This window comes from Eupeodes corollae, chromosome 2, assembly GCF_945859685.1.
Source record: "Eupeodes corollae chromosome 2, idEupCoro1.1, whole genome shotgun sequence".
In the NCBI taxonomy this organism is placed as follows: domain Eukaryota; kingdom Metazoa; phylum Arthropoda; class Insecta; order Diptera; family Syrphidae; genus Eupeodes; species Eupeodes corollae.
Genome location: NC_079148.1, coordinates 79602201 through 79625407, shown reverse-complemented (window position 1 = coordinate 79625407; position 23207 = coordinate 79602201). Strand labels below are relative to the sequence as shown.

The window sequence follows — 23207 nt, the reverse complement described above, 5'->3', positions numbered from 1 at the left end:
TGAATCACCTTTGAATATATTATAAATTTGGCCAGTAAACCAAAAGTTCAAACACCGACATCACAATGCTCAAAACCTCTCTTTTTGTTGGCTTACCTTTAAATGAATGAACATCAGGATCACTGCGATGCCGTCGAATTCTGAACACAAATTCATCACAAGAGGTCTCCCAGTACATACATAAATCCTGGCAGTTCAAATCTAGCGCCTCGATGGATTTCCCTAACAGCATTGCTGACCTCAATAGCTTCATCTTCATCTCGAAAGGTGGCGACGGAAACATCAACGTAATGTTGGTCGGTTATGTACTTAACTGCAATTGTATGGGTTTCTTCAAACTTTAGGGCGTTTTGATTCTTAGCGAACTGGGCGCTGCAAGGAGGACACGAAGCACCAAACGTCATAGAACTGCATGACGTAGGTCTCAATTGTCGTCTTTGAAGGGTCACCGTGTCTTCAGAGGAAGCGCTGAGCATGCTGGTCTTCTTGTCGAATCTGAATCTGGCTAAACATCTCTTTAATGTCAGCACAGACTGCCACCGCACCTTCTCGAAATTTAAAAAGTACGACTGGCAATGGCTGATTTAAGTCTGGCCCCTTCAACAGGACAGAATTTAATGATATCCCTTGAACGGTAGCAGCGGTATCGAAGACGGTCCGAAGTTTTTTCGGTTTATGAGGATTTCTCAACCCAAAGTGAGGTAAGTACCAAGTTCTTGTTCCAATTTTGTTCACTTCATCTGGCTGCATTCTTCTCGCATAGCCCTTCTCAACATAATTCATTAAATTACGTTCATATTTTTCAGCAATACCTTCCAGACGTCGAAGGGCCATTGAATAACTACTTTGCAACACCACGGAATCTTCAATCCACAATAAGCCAGTTTCAAACCTATTGGAATCGATTCGGCGAGTAGTCGAGTCGAGGATCTCACGAGCTCTTACAATATCAGCTTAGTCAACCAAATTTTCAGGTCGTTTTGTACCATACTCAGTACCATAGTCAGTGATTCTTCAGTACCAACAGCTCCCAATTCCATCGCCGAATCTTCCTCCAACAATGTAACGGATGAGCCCTTATCCAGTAAAGCATACGTCTCGACCTCCCCTTTTGGACCATGGAGTCTTATTGGAACAATTCTAAAAAGACAGACTGATTCATTGGACTTACAGCAACTGACAAACTCTTGAATTTCTTCGTTTGGTTTCTTGGAATTCGTCGGTGCCATCTCGGTTGACGAGCTGCTTACAGCACTTGCTTCTACCTTCAGTCCATCGTGCAACATACGGTGATGGAAGCGTTGGCAGTCATTAATGCCGTACTTCTTTCTTTTCCGGCATCGGGGTGTTGTATGCCCAAGGTGGAGGCAAGATAAACACAGTTTATTTTTTCTGCCAAATCCCGTTTTTCTTGAGTGGGAATACTTTTTAACTGCGAACATTCTACTAGACTATGATTCATTTTGCATTTTGGACATTTATCGTCAGGAGCAATATGCAACAGTGATTTGTTCTTACCTTCCGTAAAAAGTATCGATGAACCTGGAACGTCTGTGCTTGTAGTAACTGGTAAAATGGTGGCAATGAGCCTGGCATTCTCATTTGCCCACTGCGCTAAAAGTTCAACAGTCGGATATGGTCCAGCGCCTGAAGAATATCGTGCACATTCTAGTCTTTTACTGAGAGGAAGTTTCTGCACCAACTCTGTCAAAAGAGTCGGATTGTTTAGGTGTGGTTGCGCTCCAGCTGACTTCAAGAAAGCCACTAAATTTTTAATCTTTATAGCAAACGGGATTAACTGGTGTACTTCCGATTCATTTATGATTGGATTGGTAGTGATTTTACTATCAGTATTTGGCTTCGTACTAAGCATTCCGGTCTTAAACTACGTCTTTCGCTTCTCCCTTGAGACATTTTTGAAGACGAATGGTGTTTTCTAAGTTGGTATATCCATACGCAACTGTTGATTCATCAAAGGTCGACATAAAGAGCGGCCATTCCTCAGGACGTCAGCTAACCTCTGGTAGATCGTAGAGTTTCCTTTGACTGACATTGTTGGGATACACATTCGATGCAGTCATCCAATTTTTCAAATGTTTGCTGTAGCTTGACTCACTGAGGTTGCAGGCATGCAACCATATATATTATGTGAAGCGTTATTTACCATCATTGGCCATGGCGCTTGAGAGGGCAAAGCATATCCCCCTTGAAAACCAGACGCAATTGTCAACAATGGAACCTGCTGCACATTCGTTGTTATTTGCGACACTAGTGGTTTGTTATATACCCCTTGATAATCCGTACAAGCACACAGCCTGGAAGTTTCCATTGCTCTACTATGTGGCAAAGTAGTTGACACAACCAACTGCATTGGCGAAGGGTATTTGAGCTGGTGTGTTTCAGATAAACTATTTGAAGTTGGCACGTTCGCAGTTGATGTAGTTTGAGTGACAGACGTGTTTTGCTAACCCAATTCCTTGATGTCATGGCAAGAATCAAATTGACGCTGTAGATACTTACACTTCTGTTCACTCTCAACCAACTGTGCCTGGGTTTCGTTGGACGTCCTTTCCAACGCAGCCAATCTCTTTGATAAGTCGTCTACCACAGCTTTACTTCTCCGCTCGTCAGGTTTTATGGTCTTATCTAGGTTAATTTCTTCTTCTGATTCCGAATTTTGTGCCATCTTCAATTGGTAAGCAACAAACTCTTTAAATTTATTTGTGTAGATCGTTTTGTCTTACGTGAACTTCTTCTGTTCATACATATATTTATTTGAGTAAATTATGTAGGTACTTGAAGAAGCACGCAAAGGGAAAACTTTTGTAACAACGATACATATATGTACATATGTAGTTCGTTTAAAAGTAAAAATGACGTGAACTACGACAGAATCTTCCCACTGAGTAAAATAGTTTTAATGAAAAACAAAACAGTTCGGTTAATAGCTTACATATTTTTTGTTTTTAAAACGAAGAAATATACATTAAATTCAATTTACTTTTAAGTGGAAAAAAGTGTTCCTTTTAGTCTTCTTTTCTTCTTCGAATGAAAATTGATTTGAAATTCCCGCCACGCCAGCTGCAACGCCACCTTCCTTCTCTGCAGGAACTATTTGTTCTGTTTGTTTATAGATTCGATGTCGGTACTAATTTGTTCTGCTCGTCTTCACATTTATCCATGACACTAACTTACGACCATGGACAATGTCAAATGGACCACCGTAATCAACTGCAGTGTACGAAAAGGGTGGTGTAAATGCTGATCCTCGAACTTCTGGTAAAATTGCCATTTCAGGATGGGTAGCCTTGGCTGAATTCATCTTGCAGCGAAAACAGTGTTTCCTCACGCATTTCAGCAGTTGTCGTAGTTTCGGATAAAATATTGTTTTCTTAATTCGTTCACGACAGATTCGTGGTTGATAAGTCGAAATTTCTCGTGATAATGATGTATAAAGAATATTGTTGCTCGATTATTGTCGGGGAGTATTATTGGACGTCTTGTGTATATGTTCAGCTACTTTGCATTATTAATTCGACTCATGGATCTCATTACTCCATTTTCGTCTTAAAAGGGTTTCATTGAGAGTATGATACTCGAACACTGGGCTGTCTTCTTTGCCAAGATTTGCGAATTCCAATTCCGATGATACCGATTCTACTTGAATATGCCTGTAGACGACACGCTCTGCTCGTTCGAATTATTCGGAAGACAAAGCTAGGTTTTCTTTTTTATACCACGTAATGCGTCCATGTAGTGGCAAACATATGCTGTGACCCTTACCAACTTGCTGCAGCTTTCAAATTTACTTATTGAGATTACTGACACTACTTCGGAAATAGCATGATAATTTTCTGGAGATGGATATGGCCAATCTTCTTCCTTTATGTACAGAAATTGTGGACCATGCATTCATCGATCATTCATATCTAGTGATGGCCCTTTCCAATCAGCAATGTTTGAGATTTCTTGGATCTCTGCTATTCTGAACGCTACAAATTGGCCTTTTACTGCTTTGGCATCGGAGTTCAACCAACTCAAAACAGTTGCAGAGCCTGATCACAATACAATCTTGTTGAGATGACGAAAGTGATTGACGAATGATATCGGCGAATCTGGTTCCAATGACTGCTGCTACGAGTTCCAACCCCGGTATTGAAGCAATTATTTGAAAATACGGAAAAACTTTTGAATGGCTTATGAAATTGTTAAATTTTTTCCTTTTTATGAATTATAGGTTCTTTAATTGCTAATAACTTTTTACCTAGGCTTCTTCAAATTCTGAAAATGAGTCTCTAAATGTTTCTAAATGTTTTTCATATCATTTGCTAACTATATGGCAGTCATCTTTAGGATAGTTGTAAGATGAATTTACTTTATTTTGCAGACTTGAAGAATACAAATTAATAACATTTAGGAACGACTGACTTTCCATTACCGCAGCATGAATTTCCTTCAGATTTTTTTTGTACAGTAACTTTAATAGAAAAAAACATTTTCTTTTTCGGACTTAACCCTACTTTTTTTGTATAGCATTTTTTAAACCATAAACAAGTTTTTTGATTGATAGCATGGCATACTAACAGCAGCTCAACTTTCCATTACCGCAGCAAAAATTTCGACTCGATGTTTTTTTTATTTGAAAGATATGTGCAAATAAATAATAACTATAGCAATTTTAGAACGAGGAAACATTTATTTCTATTTTTAATTAATTTTTAAAGTTCATTTTTTTACATACAAAACACACAAAAATGGTTAATTTTGACATTTCTTCCCTGTTTTTTGTTCAGTATTGCCATACTTGCTTTTTTGTTGGGGATTTCTTTAATTTTAGTGCTCAAATGCAAAAAGTACTTTGCATATTGCCAAACTCGCACCCACCCCAAATCCTATAGTTAAGTCCGAAAAATTAAATATTTTTTTCTATGTCTTAAAATTGTTTCCTAGCCTTAATATTTAAAACATGTTCTATTGAGACTCCTACCTAAAATTCGTAATGGAAAGTTGAGCCAACATTTATTTTATTCTAAAATGTTATTGGTTCCACAAGCAGGTTTTTAATCAAAATTCAGCGCAAATATTTATATATTAAAAAGTCAACACAACCCAAGCTCAATTTTAAGGTGAAGTTTTTATTTTCACTTAATAACTGAAGGAACAATCTAGCAAGTCTTGGAACACTTGTCACTAGATATTGTAATAGATTTTTGAATTATTGTATGAAAGTACATTTGTCTCGCTCAAGCTTTTTGAAATAATATAAAGTTTTGCATTGTTGTTGTTTCTTTTTCAAATGTCTTTCATTTAGTTTTGTAGGTATTTTTCACAGTACCACCGTTTCGTTTAGTACAAGTACCCAACTCTCTCATCAATAGTCATTCATAAAAAATAAAAGACCGACGGTCGGTCTCTACGTCTTGCTTAGCAATTGCTAAATCGTCAGAAAATACACAAAAAAAACTTCTGTTTAATTGTTTTACCGAGTTTTGTGATTACAGAGAAATTGCATCCTTCATTCTCAATCAATTACTACCGTTAAAATCTTGGCCAAATCCTTTTTATTGAATCTAAAAAAGAACAAGAAAAGAAATCCAAATAAAATCAATTTGTTGGCAACCTACTTTGTATGTGTTTGGTGTTGGTGTTGAAGAGAAGTTGGTGAAATAAACGCAGTCGCAGACGAAGATAACCCTATCTCACAAAGAAAAGGCCAACTGCTTCTTATCGAATAGAGATAGATAAGTTTGCAATTTTTTCTGACTGACAAGAAAAATTCCCTTTCAGTTTCAGAACAAATTTTGATAATCGAATCGAAATCGCGTAGAGCGTAGTTTTCTTCGTGTTTTCGTCAAGTAAAGTTCTCTTGGGATCGAAAGGCGAGTCGCGACGGTCTGATACGGGCTTAAATAGAAGTGAAAAAATCTATATACATTATTAAAAAAAAAAAACATCTCAAAGATCAATTATTTTCGGGTTCCACACTTTTCCGGAAAGAACAACCGTCGTCCGCTGGAAAAGTGTGTGCAAAACACTGATCTGAAACTGAAACAATTATGGATACGTTAATTCCAATTGTGAATAAGCTGCAGGATGCATTCACCCAATTGGGTGTGCATATGCAGTTAGATTTGCCTCAGATTGCTGTGGTGGGCGGACAATCGGCTGGAAAGTCTTCTGTGCTGGAGAATTTTGTTGGGAAGTAAGTGAATTATATGGAAGTATTCTAATTTGATGGGAAATGAAATACATTTTCGATTTGGTTTTGGGTGTGAAAACTGAAAACGAAAAGAATTTTGCTGGTCTGATCAATCAATGAAAATTTTAAAAGAATTTTCTCAAAGAAAAATCAATGCCCCACACACCAGCAGAGGAGTATACATACAGGATAATGGGTGTGCACGTATTGGTGCCAGTGGCTCTCTCTGTCTCTGAGACAAAACACAAAAGTGACAATCGATTTGTACAAGAAAACATTTTTTCTTGTTAAATGTGTCAAAATAAGCCAAATTGCGATGAGTGCGAAAGAGAAAGAATGCGGGTATTTCTCGAAAAGGACAGATGTTGAGTCATGCTCTTGGTCTTGGGCAATTTGATAGTGTTCTAAGGGAAATTTTTCTGGGGGAAATGTTTTTTTTTCTGTAAAACATCCAATAAATTGTCCCGATAAAGATGTATCAAGTGTTTTTTTTCTTTTATTGGAGGAGTTTTAGGTCAAAGGGCATTGGGATTTAGGGGTAATATGTTACGTTACGTATTTAGTTAGACTTATTTTTATTTGTCTTAACTAATAAAGCAAATTGTATGTAGGTGGGTGTTCCTTTACAAATGGTTAGGAAGGTATTTTTTGTTTCAAGTTTTGAAATTCACTTGATTTAAAATTTTTACTTCCTTATTAGTTTGAATAGCATGAAAAAAAGTTATTTTCATAATCAATTATGATTTTGTGTACATTTTATAAAAAGAATGAGAGCACTTGATTTGCCCTATCTATAAAGGCATTTATTTGACCTTTAAATTCGACTTTTGTGCAAAAATTGTATTAATGTAGGTAAGGTACTTTATGTAGATGTTATATTAAATTGTTTACAAATTTTAAATTAAAAAGCACCTTTAATTTTAGGACCACTTCGTGTCTTATTTGTAGGTTCATATGTACTTAGGTATACATCTACCAACGTGATTTAGGTTGTTAATACATTCATGCAATCTACCAAGTTTGTATACCTAGGTACCGAAGGATATGCAATATTACCTACCTACCTTTTCTTTTATTAAAAACCATTACATACATATCAATTTTCTTAAAGTTGAAGAAAAAGATGTCTTACAAATAAATTCATAGGTACTCAAAAAACCTAAGAAAAAAAGAGGCTCTTATATTTTGACCTACTTTAGTGGTTTTCAAATAAACCTTAAATTATTAACAATGATTTTGAAAGAATGTCATAACTTAATTGTGTAATTACAATGCAGTTAAACCTATCATCTAATTTCGATTCACAATTATGTACTTTTAAATTTGATATGTACATACATACATACATATGTATGTATGTGTACACATAATTTATTTGTTGTACATAATATGTATATTATGTCAGGAGGAGATAAACAATTAAAAATGCATTGATTTTGTTATGCGTACTTTTTATTTTGATCTCTGACATTTCTACGATAGGTGCTTAAGACTCACTATCCTGTGAGGTCACTATATGTAGGTCAAAACCCAATTTTGAACTTATGACCTTTCGCCAAAATAACACTGTTCTTCTTTGAAAAACAATACTTCCGAAGTATTATTATTAATGGAAAGCAATACATTGATTTATCTGTTAATAAGTTCATCCGCTCATGAGTGTACTTTTCCTGTATGTATCGTTTCATTTTTTGTTCTTTTATTATTAAATGTATTCATTATATAATATTGTCTTTATGTTTTATATTTTATAAATTGTAAAACGTTCAATTTGAAAAAGAAAATATTTAACTCGACAACCTGAAGAGCAACATAAATATTGCTAAACATTAAGCTAACGAAAAAGTAGAACACAAGCTTTTGTGATTTTCTTAGCTCGTTTTTATATTTTGTATCAGTAGAACGCTCCCAGTACACAAAGTTGTTCAAATTTGGTTTAATTGTTTCATCCTATCTCCTTTTCTGTGAAAACAAACTGTATATTTTTGGGTGTTGAGGGTAACGTAAACTACTTGTTTGTTACCTATACGCTTATAAACATACAATTTATTTCCGCTGACTACAACTAAAATATAAGTAAGTTTTCAGATTGTATTGTATACCTATAGAGCTATAAGGATACATAATTACATATGGCCCATTTACTATATGTTAGTTTTATCGGTTAGATGCAGTTTTGAATGTTTGCAAAGGCTCCAGCTAAGTTGCCCAATCTGAAAATTTTATATTTTCTTTTAAAGAAAATTGTATTGAAACAAACATTTTAATATTTAAAAGAAGCATTTTTACGATCGGTTTTGCAGAATAGGAAATTTATTTAATATAATGACTAGACTAAATAAATAAAGTAACAAAATTTTCTGAATTAAACAAATTAAATGAACTCAACGAATTTCATGAGCTAAACTTTGTATGAATAGAGGAAGTCTCTTCCGTCTAAGTCAAAAACATATTTTTTTCTTTGGATTAAATATTACTAAATGAATGAGGATTTAATTATAGAAAGCAAAGCACATTGATTTAGAATTGCACGTAAATTACTATAAAGAATTTTTAAGTCAGGAAATATTTCTGTGATGTCAATGTTTTTTTGTGTTTTCTATTGTATTTGCTGAAGATGACCTAAGACAGTTTGCGTCATCTTTACAATGGTAAAAGTTGTTTTTGAAACGTCTTAGAATCCTTGCCCAGAATTTTTCTATTTTGTGTTGCATAAAAAGTTGTGAGGGAATCATGCGGAAAATTTAAAAAAATTGATTTAGCTCCTATTTTGTTTGTTTGTTTGTTCTCAAAAAACTATTTCTTATGATAAATTTTTGTTTGACTTTGAGCCAAGTGGAAATTGTTAAGGATAGATTTCTACTTAAAGTATTTAACCATGTAGTTTATATTTTTATATTTCAATTTTAATTGTTGTTAATACAACAGTTTAATTAAAAAAATGTATGGGGTTTGAAACATTTATGTAACCATACAGAAAAATTGTATTTCCGGCAAAATTTCAAGTTTTATTATAACAATAACAATCTTAGAAAATACAACTGAATCCGTATGTGACGGTTACCTACATACAAGAGAAAAAGTTTATTTTTGTAAATTCTAGTTTTGTATTCAACCGTATGCGATAAATAATAACAATCGAACTTTAATGCCTCGTTACAAACAAGTTGAAATATGTATGTAGGTATATAACCTACATATATATAAAATATATATTTTTTATAAATTAATCGAACTAATACGCGATAAAATTGTACTCATTTGGATCCATGTGGAAACACTGTTTGGGTCTGTTCTTTTGTATCTTATGAATGAAGAATAAACACAAAAAGAAAATCAATGAAACCCGTCAGAATAATATATCCTTTTGTACCACATTTTTGTATCCTTTCCAATTATGCGTTTCTTTTGTTTGTTTGTTTATTTAAATTATTGTTTTTGTAGTAGGAATTCTTTTTATAGAAATTATTTAGTAAAATTATGTGTCTCTTTAGTGAAAGTTGACCTTTCAATAGAATTTGGACTGCGCTCTGCAAAACACACAAAAAACCATTCTCGCGCAAAAACAAGAGAGCGACCTTTTTGTTTATAATAGAAAAACTTTGTTTTGTAAACATTAAAAATGCTTCTTACCAAAAACAAAAAAAAAAACTCTGGGCGATAATGTTTAGGGGGCTACTCTTCCTTCTCAATTTGTTTTTTGTTTCTAAAAATGAACAACCAAGAGAAAAATCAATTTTCTTCTTCTGTCTACACACATGAAAAATTGTATAACATTTTGTGTATACCCCTAACCTATTCGGACTTGTTTTGTGTTTTCCTGTTAAAATTTGTATTTTTGTTTTTTAATTGAAGTTTATGTCCTGATGAAAATTATTATATACATATAATAAAAATTGATGAACGTGGATTTTTGAAAGATAATTTTGTAGAAGATAAAAAGACATTAAAGTACATTATTTCTATTGAATATGAAATTGAGCTCAAGAAAATTGTGCTGTTACTTCACAAAAAAATCATTAAAGGTGATTTTTCATTGATAGTTTCCATTCATGTTTTAAGTATTTTATATCATAATTATATACCTTTGAAAATTAATTCGAATTCCGTATTTATGTATGTAGGTTTTCGTTAGATTTTGATTATAAAATATTTTATAAACAAGAAATTTATAAAATAGCAAAAACATAGAAGTTACTTACTTCTATGTTATGTTACATATTTTAAAAAATATAATTGTTAATTAAAGCTACACTTATGTATGTATGTATATGTATATAATAATATATTTAGGAAAAACTAAATTTGGCTGTTGACCTATTAAAAGAATAAATTTAGGAGCATTAAGCAAGTGTTGGTCGTATCTGTGGCGCGAGGGTTTGTGCGTAGGGCTGTCATGCCAGAGGTATGGTTTTAATACCTGGATGTGCCACTTGATAGTTTTTGACAAATCCTCCAAGAGATTTTTATCATGAAATTTACTTCTCAAATAAGCCGTGCATCCATCCCTTACATTCCTCGCAAATAGAAATGGTTGAGACTTCACGAAGTCCATGTTCTTTAAGAGCATTGGCGCTACAAAATTTAAACTTTAAATTTTCGTGATGTCTCACACACGAACTTATTGATTAGTTGGGTATTTTTATGGCTTCGTTAAGTAAATCGAAATTTGCACTAGTGCACTTGCTATCGTTTACATATGAACAAGAACGGAAGTGCATGTTGTACAGATTTGGCATTGAAACATAATTTTAAAATCACATTTGATGCTGTTTTTCTTTTTGTTGTTTTAAACCTTGAGTGAGCCACGTTTCTTTAACCGACAAAAGCGAACAGATCAAGGTGGAAGATAAAACATTTCAAACATTCATCAAATGATTTTTTTAATTCATTTGTGTCTCATTGATAAGTAATATTTAATATTACATATCAAAATGAAAGCTATGGATAATAAGTGTTTTTGTGCAATACTTCATAAGCATGAGATTTTGTCGTAGCTAATTAACAGCTTTTGGCTTCTTATTAAATTATCATTTTCTAAGATTTTATTTAATGAAATTTAATCAACTGATTCTACCAAAAAAAAAAATAAATAAGTCTCACAATTTAATCGCTGCTCAGAAATATAAAAACTTTGGATCATAAAAGTAAATAAAAACCAAATCTCAGAATAACAACAATTCTGATTCATTACATTGTTTTATTCACATCGGTAGTTCTCCAATTCTCCAATTTGCAAATTATAATTTACTTTTTAACTCAATTAATTAACTTCTCACAAAGATATTAAATCGTGAATACAAATATACACAATGTATATTCATACACTATATATTTTATACTTCTACTTGTGAATTGTAGAGTGATTCATTAGTTTATTTTCCTTTTCATTTCTTCTTTATTTGTCTTATTGTTATGCTTTGTTGTTGCGTTTTTTTTTATAAAAAAAAATAATTTGGAAAAGCACACGCGAGTTCCACCCTCAAAATAATAATTATTACAATACTTTATTGTTCGAATGCATTCTTCTCCATTCAATGTATCATATCTCAATGTATTTGTTTTTTTTTTATTTCATCGACCAAAAGCACTATCGTTTCCAAAATAGCGTTTGATAAAAGATAAAAATTATTAGCTATTTTTGGTGCCTTTTTGGTTTTTATTTAGATAAAAACACATATACATAGGTATTTTAAAAAGTTAACAATATTTTGTGTCCATATATTTGAAAAATACACAAATTTCATACAAATAAAGGGTGACCCAATACAAGCCTTTTTTTAAATTAAATTATTTTGGTCTATTTATTTTGTCTTCAATGTTCCAGTTATAGATATCACTGAAATCGATCCGGAAAAATGTTTGAATCGATGATTTGACGGTGTTTCCCTTTGATTGGAAATGAAAATTATATACTGATCGATTGGAAATCACACAAAGATTTTTTTGGCAAAAAAAAGTGTAGCTGCGCATTTATTTTTCTCTAAAAATGAATTTTTTCATTCATTATTTCAAAAGTGAAACTAATCGTTCCACTGATTTGGGTTCCGATTTCACACAATTCCAATGACAGATTCTGTCAAAAAAAGTTTCGGTGAATTCCAATCAGGAAATTTTTGTATATGACAGACATTTTTAAGGATAGCTATAAACGATCTGTCAAAAAAATTCTAATGTTTGTTTTGATGAAAACCAATGATAGCTATAACGCGCCTTAGAGCAAACTTTTAGCTTTAAGGGCCTTCACGGTTTTCCATAAACTTACTTTCTCAAGGTGGCGCTACAGTCCTGAGTGAACTAAGGCCTCACTCAACAAACTTCTCCATCTAGCTCGGTCCCTAGCTAGATGTCTCCAGCTTCACGCTCCAAATTGGGTGAGTTCACTTTCCACTTCACCTGATCCGCGGTATTTCTCTACTGCGCTGTCCTGCGGGTGTGGATTCGAAGACTTTCCGGGCCGGAGCATTGGTTTCCATGCGCACTACGTGACCCAGCCATCTTAGTCGTTGGACTTTTACCCTTCTCGCTAAGTCGTCGTCGTTCTATCTTCTCCTCCACTCCCCTTCGACCCAAGGTGCTTTCATTCGCTTTTGTCCATGCTTCTGCACCGTATTGCAGGACGGGGATGATAAGAGAGAGAGGTGACTTTACCACTAAATTGCTTTCTTGACCCAAAGAAACAGCGATTAGCAAGAGTTATTCTGCGTTTGACTTCAGCGCTGGTGTTGTTTTCTACGTCGGTGTTATATGTCCTTTCTTGACGACAGCATGTACTTTGTTTTGCCCTCATTCACCGTTAAACCCATTTTTGCCGCTTCTGCCTCAATACTCACAAAAGCCCCATTGACATCACACTGAGTTCTTCCGATTATGTCAATGTCATCATATGCTAATAATTGGACAGACTCTGCACTATTCTTTCAAGCACGATGTGAAAAAAATCGCATGACAGCGCATCACCTTGACCAAATCACAGCTGGAAGCCAGCTATTTGACATCGAACAGATGGCTGATACCAAACCTTTCCTTAATACTGATTTTGTGTCAAAGTCAAAATGAGCTATGATTTAAAATGAAATCAATAGATAGGTCATCCCATACTGACATAGCGTGGGTGTCGATAAAAAACTTAAGTCGTCTTACATATTTTTTTTTGGTTTACCATCCTTTAAATCTATAAGAAAGTTTTAGAGTTAGACCCAAAAAAAAATTTTTTTCTTCAAGCCGAAAATGGGAAGGAGTGGCAATATTAATTATTTTAAAGTAAACCTTTTCTAGAACTCTCACCAAAATAAAATAAACTACTTATGAATGTGCCAAACCAATCGTTGAGATATTTGATGCACAGTTGAAATTCAGAAACCTGAATACTTCGGATAGCATTTTAGCTTAAAAAATAATACTAATAATTAATTTTAGCACATATTTAAAAGTTAATTACCAAACCATTCTTATTAAATGTGTCCCAAAATAAATGCTAAACAGCTAAAAGTGAAAAATTCTAACCTACCTTGGAAAATTATTGCCCAACTTAATTCTCAGATTTGAAAAAATGAAACTGACTACAAATATTACGGATTGTATAGAAAGTTTCTGAATACGCACACAAAACAAGTTGATCGATCTGCGAAAAGAACGGTGCACACAGAAATTTCGAAAGGGAAGTGGTTCTTTTGTTCTAATCAGGACGGACCCCAATTTAATTCTGCAACAACCCTCTTGCTCTAGTTTTGTTGTTGCTTTCGTTTTTAAGTGTACAACATACTCATTGCTGTTGAGTTATGATAAGCATGGGTATGAATGTATTTTTAATCGAATGGATAATGTTTAACAAGCGATAATACGAAATGAATTACCCTAAACAAAAACATCGACATTGATGAAAAGCTTCGTAACTAACTCAAGGTAATTCTTACAAGTTTCTCACAACTTAGTCTATGTGATAAGTTCACCTGTTGCTAATATGGAATAAATGCAAAAGGAAATTAGCAAAAGCAGCGTGTGTCATCAAAGCGTAACCGCTGCTGGGACTCTAATTTTATGAAGTGAACAATAAACGATACTTGAAGTAAATTACTAGCTATGTTTTTTTTGTATATTTTATAGATTATGATGAGCACAAGTTATGATTTTATTTATTTCTTAGAATTGTGTCTAATGATTTGGTTACAGTGTTTGTACTTGCATGTGATTTTGAGATTTTTGTAATAAAAGTAATACAACCTATACTCACAACAAGAATAGTGGATCGATTTTAAGGCTCAGTAATAGTTTTACCCACCCGTACTCCGAGTTCCAAGATCAGATCTGTGCTGAATCATGTTTTCATACAGAACACATAGGGAAAAAATCTACAATTTACTTTCAGCACGGTCCTTATTAAAATATAAGTGTTTGATTACCAATTATTGAAATATGTAAACATAAAATTATCAATAAAAAATATTATCGAAATACTAGTTCTTTGGAAACGCTACAAATTTGATATAGTTAAGATTTTTCTTAAATATGATAAAATACTGGAGTTATCACTTTCAGCATGCAGTATGAAATTTTATACGACTAATGACTGAATGTGGTCATCGTTTAACTTCATGATTCAGATCCTATAAATAAAATGTATCTTCAATTTTGTTTTTTTTCTTTTTAACTTCTTGAATTAATAAACTTAAGATAATAATCCCATGTGTTTGGTTATTTTCTTTTTGATTAATTATGATTATTTTCCATTCTTAGGCAGTGATCAGATAGATATTGCGATTGTGACACATTGTTGTGCATTTCGAAAACACGAAGCGAAATTATTAGTTCTGAAAACTATTTATCTCTATAGCTTTATAGCTAAATTAATTTTAAAGTGTCTATTTTTCCAGTTGGCTGTCTTACTAGTTTGTTTTTAACTGCATTTTTGGCATTTATAGGTTTTGTATTGGGTTGAGGTCAGTTGATAGTGGATACCAGTTCATAACAGATTTCCTATTTAACAGATTGGGGTGATTGCCTTGTTCAGAGTCTCATCAGATTGTCGTTTATTCCTTAATGTTTTGTGAAGAATTTAATATTAAAAATGCAATATTGGTATCCCTTAGTGCCCCGAATAAAAATAATAGTAATAAAATAATAATACCAACTAAAAATGTTTCAAATATTTGTATCTATTGTTTTTTTTTTAATTAATATTTGTTCTATTCTATAAGTATTATTTTCTTGCTACGATCAGTTAAAAATACTCTTTGGTCTAAAAAATAGTACAATGAATTATCATGAAAAAAGCCATATTATCTCTCAAATATAGTTTATTTAAATAATTCAAACAATTTTACTCTCCTTTTTAGAGATTTCTTGCCCCGAGGTTCTGGAATTGTTACTCGTCGACCTTTGATCCTTCAACTTATCAATGGAGTTGCAGGTACATAAATAATTCATACATCTTTTAATGTACACTTTAAATTAACAAAAAATAATATTTTTTTAATTGCAGAATATGGAGAGTTTCTACATTGCAAGGGTAAAAAATTTACCGACTTTAATGAAATTCGGAGTGAAATTGAAGCTGAAACTGATCGTGTAACCGGAAGCAATAAGGGAATTTCAAACATTCCCATTAACCTGCGGGTGTACTCACCACATGTGCTCAACTTGACCCTGATTGATTTGCCTGGTCTGACAAAGGTTCCAATCGGTGATCAGCCAGCCGATATTGAACAACAAATCAAAGGAATGATCTTCCAATTTATTCGCAAGGAAACCTGTCTGATTTTGGCTGTAACACCAGCCAATACAGATTTGGCAAATTCAGATGCTTTAAAATTAGCTAAAGAGGTTGATCCTCAGGGTATTCGTACGATTGGTGTGATCACTAAATTGGATTTGATGGACGAAGGTACAGATGCAAGAGATATTTTGGAGAACAAATTACTTCCCCTAAGGCGAGGCTACATTGGCGTGGTTAATCGTTCTCAAAAGGATATTGATGGCCGAAAGGATATTCATGCTGCTCTATCGGGAGAAAGAAAGTTTTTCCTTAGTCATCCATCTTATAGACACATGGCCGATCGTTTGGGAACACCATATCTTCAACGTGTGCTTAATCAGCAATTGACTAATCATATTCGAGATACATTGCCAGGCTTGAGAGATAAATTACAAAAACAAATGTTAACTCTTGAGAAAGATGTTGAGCAGTTCAAACACTTTAGGCCTGATGATCCAAGTATTAAAACCAAAGCTATGCTGCAGTAAGTTTAATATATATTTTTTTTGTATAAGAAGTTAATCATATAATCTATCAAACTATTAAAGAATGATTCAGCAGTTGCAGTCCGATTTTGAGAGAACAATTGAAGGTTCAGGTTCGGCGCTTGTTAACACCAATGAACTATCTGGAGGTGCTAAGATCAATCGAATCTTCCATGAACGGTATGCTTGAGTTTTAAAAACTATACAAATCAAGGAATTTTTTTAAAACATTTGTTTGAACATTAAAAAAAAGAAACATACGATTGATCAACTGTATTTTTGGTTTTGGTCCAGATCAAGTTAGTTGTGATTTTGATAACCTCGAGTTATAATTAAGCTTTAGCATGTTGTTTTATTTTTTATCCTTTATGCCAGAGAGATAACAATTTAATGTATTTATTTATTATTATTGCAAATCTTTAATCACGTTTTGTCAACTTGTTTTGTGTCTACCCCAGTTGACAGCTGATTAAAAAAAAAATGAAATGTAAATCCTGTTTAACACTACCATTTTAATCTTACTTCTTTTGGAGTATGTTCAAAACATTAGAACGAAATACGTTTTCTTAATCCACTTTCTTACAATTTTAGTAAATTTGTCTTTTAAAACTTTTTACAGACTACGTTTTGAAATTGTAAAAATGTCTTGTGACGAAAAGGAACTCCGCCGTGAAATATCATTTGCCATTCGGAATATTCATGGTATTCGTGTTGGCCTTTTCACACCTGACATGGCTTTTGAGGCAATTGTTAAACGCCAAATATCCCAACTTAAGGAACCAGTGATAAAGTGTGTTGATCTAGTCGTACTTGAGCTATCAACTGTTGTACGCATGTGCACTGATAAGGTATTCCTAATGCACCTGTTTTGTATATCAATAAACAAAATTCTTTTTATCTTCATTTAAAGATGTCTCGCTATCCAAGATTACGTGAGGTGACTGAAAGTATTATTGCCGCACATATCCGCCAACGTGAACAGTATTGCAAAGAACAAATACTCTTGCTCATTGATTTTGAGTTGGCTTACATGAACACCAATCATGAAGATTTTATTGGATTCGCAAAGTGAGTATTTGTGGAATTTTTTTTTGTTTTTGTAAGCGTGTGTTTATTGTTTTATTTTTTTTTCCCATATAGTGCTCAAAGTAAATCGGAAAATGCCAATAAGACAGGCACGCGAGCGCTTGGAAATCAAGTAATTCGAAAAGGACATATGGTCATTCAGAACTTGGGAATTATGAAAGGTAAGTCCTCGAATAAATGTCCATTCTTAGACATATTGAAAACGGGGAATACGTTTTACTAAACGGTTTTAGAACACTAAAACGTGTTTTTGCACACTCACTTGACATTTATTTGTGAAAATTAGAATACTTTTATCCCATCTTATTTGCTTCACGTCGTTTTAGAGAAAAGCATGATTTTCTTTTTTATTCTCCAAGTTTATAGATTTTTCTCTTTGTTTTTTGAGTTTTTCTGTTTATGTTTTATTTTATTTTTCTTATTTTAATTTTTGTAGAGTTGATGAGTTTTTTGCCCCGAATTCTTGGTTTGTATTGATGTCCTGTCTTCTATATTTGCATTTTCCTGCTAGTCGAAGGTTTCATGGTTTTTTGTTATACTGTGTGCAGTCCACCCTTTATAAATTGTGCATGTTGTATGTTTTCCAGTTCATAAAAATATTGTATATGCATTAAGCACGATTCATTTTATGTGATTTTTGTTGGAAAATATCAATTGATGTGTTTGCATTTTGAACAGATCAAATAAAAAACGCAATCTAAATTTTATTTAAAAAAATAATTTCGATTCAAAATATTAGGACTACGAAAAATTGAAAATAGCGGTATTTTAGAAGCATATACTGTTGCCTGTTGGGCCCTAAAAGCCCATGCCATCTTTGTGTGTACTGCCTCTTAAAAAACAAGTACCCACGATTACGTCTTGGAAGCAAAAGAAAAAGTTTAAATCCATAATTTCGACACAAATTTACTTACAAATTTAAATTCCTTAAATAAAAAACATCATTTGAAGATCTGCATAGGTAGGTAGGTAGAAATGGCGATCTCAAGACAACCTAGCCTGAAATCCAATTAGCGCAGAAGTCCGCCGTTTTGATACCCAAAACTCGTTTGACCTGTGATAGAAAGGGAAAGATTTATAGAGAAGCTTTATAGAGATTATTTTAGATCCATTTTGTCGCATTGAGATAAAAGATTAGGTTTCTAATCTTTGTCTCAGATAGCTCATCAAGTTCGTGAAAGGATGCTTTTGCAAAGTATTTTATTCTAGTGTTTTCCAAAGCAGGACATTTGCATAGGAAATGGATTATCGTTTCACTTTCTCTTTGGTCACTAAAACTACGGCAAAAGGTGTTGTAGGAGATACCCAACTTCTCCGCATGAACTCCTATAGGCCAATGTCCGGTACAAACCGCAACAATCCTGGCTATGTCTTGCCTTAGCCTGCAAAGACGATCGTTTGTACGGGTTTTATTATAGGTGGGCCATATCTTCCTAGATATAATGCAGTTGGGTAAATTGCTCCACCTTCGGTTTGATTCAGTTTGGTAGATAGAAAAGATTTTACCCTTCATAGCACCAAGAGGAATGTTAACCCTTTCCGCAAGTGAGCTATGAAGAGCCGATCCTTGCCTGGCTAGCTCGTCAGCCCGTTCATTTCCCACGATACCACTATGGCCCGAAACCCAGATCAGGGTGACACCGAGGTTAATATCCAGGCTCGCAAGTTCATCGCGACATTTCTGGACCAATTTAGATGAGGATGTGGCCGAGTTAATGGCTTTGACAGCTGCCTGACCAAAACCGAAATGCGGCCATATTTACAGACATGGCCGCATTTCGGTTTTGGTTTGGGCTTTGTTAAAGTATCTTACATGCCTCCCTTATTGCCAGCAGTTCAGCCTGAAAAACGCTACCAAAGTCAGGAAGCCTAAAGGATTTAGCTACATTTAGGGACTCAGAAAAGATTCCAGAACCAACTCCGCACTCCATCTTTGAGCCGTCAGTAAAGATGTTCTGTCGAAACCTATCCTCCCAATCTTCTCTGGATGGGAAAATAACCTTAAAACCCTTACTAAGGCTCAAAGTAGGAGTGCAGTAGTCAGTGTCTACCGAGATAATATCTGAGGGAATAAATTTCGTTTGGTTTGCTGTGACCATAAGGTTTTGACAACCAGCTGTTTGATTCCTTCAGCATTATAAGCGTGCAGGAAACTAAGTATTTAATAAAAAGGTCGATTGGTAGAAGATACAAAAGAACGTTTAAGGCGTCCGTTGGGCAAGTACGCATGGCCCCTGTGGTGCCCACGCAAGCTGTTCTCTGAACCTTCTTTAGCTTATCAATATTAAAGGCTTTGCTAAGAGCAGGCCACCACACAATCGACCCATATGTTAAGATTGGACGTATTACGGCTGTGTACGTCCATAAAATCTTTTTTCCGAAAGTTTTGCTGCAGGCGTAGAAGGCAACACATGCCTTCTTAACCCGTACTTTAATATTTAGTTTCCAGTTTAGTTTAGGGTCAAGTATAACTGCCAAATATTTTGCACTGGAAGACAATGATAGGATTTGACCGTTGAGTCGAGGTAGCGTGAAGGGCGGTACTTTTGTTTTGGTGGTAAAGAGCAACAGTTCAGTTTTACTTTGGTTAACTCCTAGTGCACAACTCGTGACCCAGCTGCTAACTTTCTTCAAAGCTGACTCCGTGATTTCACTAATCACAGAGGTGTACTTTCCTGATACCAATAGCACCAAATCATCCGCATAAGCTCCGGCTTTACTCCACATCTCTCTAATTTAACGAGAATTGTATCCGTAACCAGAAGCCATAGAAGAGGCGAAAGGACACCACCCTAGGGTGTTCCCCTACTCACGTGTTTTGTTGCGATTGTATTGCCTAGAGTGGCTCGATCTTCCTACCACTGAGCATGGAAATAATCCATTCTCGAATGAAGTCTTCAACACCGAACTTAACTAGCAATTCCTCTATGGATTCGGTAAGGACGTTGTTAAAAGCACCTTCTATGTCAAGGAAGGTGGCAAGAGTAAATTCTTTATAATGGATTGTTTGTTCTACAGTACGCACTACCTCATGGAGGGCAGTCTCCGTAGATTTGCCCTTAAGATAAGCATTCTGATAGCTTTCGAAAGGTCGTCCAACTAGGATTTCTCTAATATGGTATTCAAAAATGGGTTCCAAGGTTTTAAGCACAAAAGATGTTAAGCTTATTGGTCTGAAATCCTTCGCGGATTCGTGACCTCGCCTACCCACTTTCGGGATCAAAACTACTTTGACCTGTCTCCACGACATGGGCATATGTTTGAGAAGGAGGCATCCTTTGAAAATTTGTTGCAGCCATGGAGCTGCCACGTCATGCAACTTTTAAAGCATATCTGGCAGTATGCCATCCATGCCTGGGGATTTCTATGGAGAAAAAGTATTGATGGCCCACAAAATATTTTCTCTAGTTATAACGGAATTGACTTGCTCCACATGAGCTACGTTTAACTCTGTGGTTTCAAGCGGTTCGGGGTTATCACTCTCGCAACCCGGAAAGTGCGTCTTCATCAGTAGCTCAAGAGATTCGGCTAGAGAGGCTGTCCATGTTCCATCAGGCTTTTTTAGAAATGAAGGATAACAATGTTCCTTCGATAAAATTTTGCTGAGCCTTGCGGAGTCCTTTATGTCTTCGATTGATTGACAGTATTCTCTCCAGCCTTGTCTTTTGACTGATGACAGAGTTTGCTTGTAAATTTGAAGAGAGTCTTTATACGATTGGTAAAACTTATGTTTGTGGCAGATATTGAAAATTGTCCTCGTCATTTTTCTAAGACTGGACAGTTCTTCATTCCACCAAGAAGGAAGGGTTTTACGGCTATTTAACTTGGCAAAAGACTCTAAAAGCTTTACTTATAGAAGTTTCAAAGGTTTTCACCTTTGATTCAAGGTCTCCTATCGATTCAGTTAGATTCGGTAAGTTGCTTAGTTTGGAATAATCAATTTGACTGAATTTTGTCCAGTCAGTTCTTTTGGGATTTTTATAATGCGGAGGGTTTTTCGACTCGAAATTAATTTGAAAAATAATCCACATGTGATTCGAAAACGAATTCAAAGGGGAAACTCTCCGATTCTCCACTAATAAATTACGGTTGTTTACTAAAGTAACATCAAGCACATCCTCCCATCCATCATAATTTTCCGAGCTCGGAGAGACGAAAGTGGGAGTATTGCCTCTTTTACAAATGGTCATATTATTTTCAATAATAAAATCAAAAAGAGACTCACCTCGTTCGTTGATCTCAGAACTTCCCCAAAGGGTGTGCCGAGCATTTGCATCGCCTCCGATCAGAAGGTTTGCCTTTTTGATTTTAGCTTCGGTTATGATTTTGTATACCTCCTCCGGAGGTGATGGTGCATTATGGACAGAGTAAAAAGAGGCCAACAGCAAACCCTGTGCATTCTTATCTTCAAATCTGACAACTGTCAGATCGGGAGTGCTAAAATTTGGACATAAAAAACCTTTTAAATGTTTTTTAGCTAAAATACAAGTTCTGGGATTACCTTGGTCTTGATCTGCGGTTTTATAAAAGAGGTCGTATTGGTTGTCTTGGAGGCCTCGCACCTTGAGGCCGTTTATCCACGGTTCTTGGATAACGCCAATGTCGAAGTTTTCCTCCCTAAGGAAATCTCTCAGATTATCTGAAGCACGCTTAGAATGCTTCAGATAAATCTGGATTACCTTCAGCGCGTTTTTAATTATTTTTAGCTGCAGAGCTGGGGCCCGGCAACTCGCTGTTGATCTCGACTGCGCTTATAACATCGTCAACCTTGTCATCAGCTTTGTCGGTGTCTGTTCCCCGACTCTGCAGAATTTTAATCTTAGCATTCCTTATGCCAAAACTAAGTTTGTACTCGGCCTTTTCGAGAGCCCCTAGACTCTCCTCGCTAATCCTCAGAACTAGCGGATTTTGCCTCTGAAGACCGCGGATCAGGTTCTGTCCGCTTGACTTTATGCTCATGAGCGGCAACCAAATGCAAGCCTTCGGTTGTCTAGGGATGTCCTTAGCTGGGATAAGCTTGAGCTTCAAGCCCTCCCAATGCTTTCACTAAGGAAATCCCTAGAAAACCTGTCCGCACACTTAATTACCCTATACCCCGTGAGCATCTCGCCAGAGTCAAAACTAGGGTTGGGGCCCTCACTGTTTGATATAGTATGAAAACACCATCTCAGAGAGCTTGCCCTCGATAGAGTTCCACACGTTCAGCAGACCTTTGCTTTTTGTGGAGAGCTCATCCACAACTGCTACATGGAGGTCATCCCTAACAACCTCACTAAGAGTAAGCAGTTGCGCTGCTCCAGAAGATGGTGATTTCACTAGCTTTGTCCGGTCGTCAAGCTTGCTGTTTTCCTGAGACGTGCAGATATCTACCTGAGATCTGTTTCGCTTAACGGCTGGCCAGAAGGTTGTTGTATTCATCAACAACCTTCTGGTACTTTATTTTATCTTGGGCGTCCCTCTCATGAATCACTCCGGTCTCTTCATTTTTGGCAATCTTGGCAAGAATGTGAGAGGCCGTTTTGAAGCGGTTACTGAGAAGAGAGCCTTCCGATGGTTTTTTGGTTCCTCGAGTTACACTGCTACTCGATGGTTTCGGTTTTGTATACGGTTTAGGAAGTATAGGAGTGCTATGAATAGCACTACCTATACTTCCTTTGGTTTTGGGTTGGTCACAAGTGCTGGA

General features: G+C 35.1%; 1 protein-coding gene across 4 annotated transcripts in view; it reads left to right on the top strand.

Moving 5' to 3' along the window:
• Positions 1 to 5356: 5356 nt before the first annotated feature.
• Positions 5357 to 23207, top strand: part of LOC129948108 (dynamin) — a 32091-nt gene continuing 14240 nt past the window's right edge. For all 4 annotated transcript variants that reach the window (XM_056058944.1, XM_056058945.1, XM_056058943.1 and 1 more), the window contains exons 1-7: positions 5357 to 6202; positions 15535 to 15608; positions 15681 to 16437; positions 16502 to 16618; positions 17058 to 17286; positions 17349 to 17506; positions 17579 to 17685. In XM_056058944.1, the coding sequence (XP_055914919.1) occupies positions 6057 to 6202; positions 15535 to 15608; positions 15681 to 16437; positions 16502 to 16618; positions 17058 to 17286; positions 17349 to 17506; positions 17579 to 17685 (1588 nt within the window). In that variant the 5' untranslated portion in view covers positions 5357 to 6056. The remainder of the gene's footprint in view (positions 6203 to 15534; positions 15609 to 15680; positions 16438 to 16501; positions 16619 to 17057; positions 17287 to 17348; positions 17507 to 17578; positions 17686 to 23207) is intronic.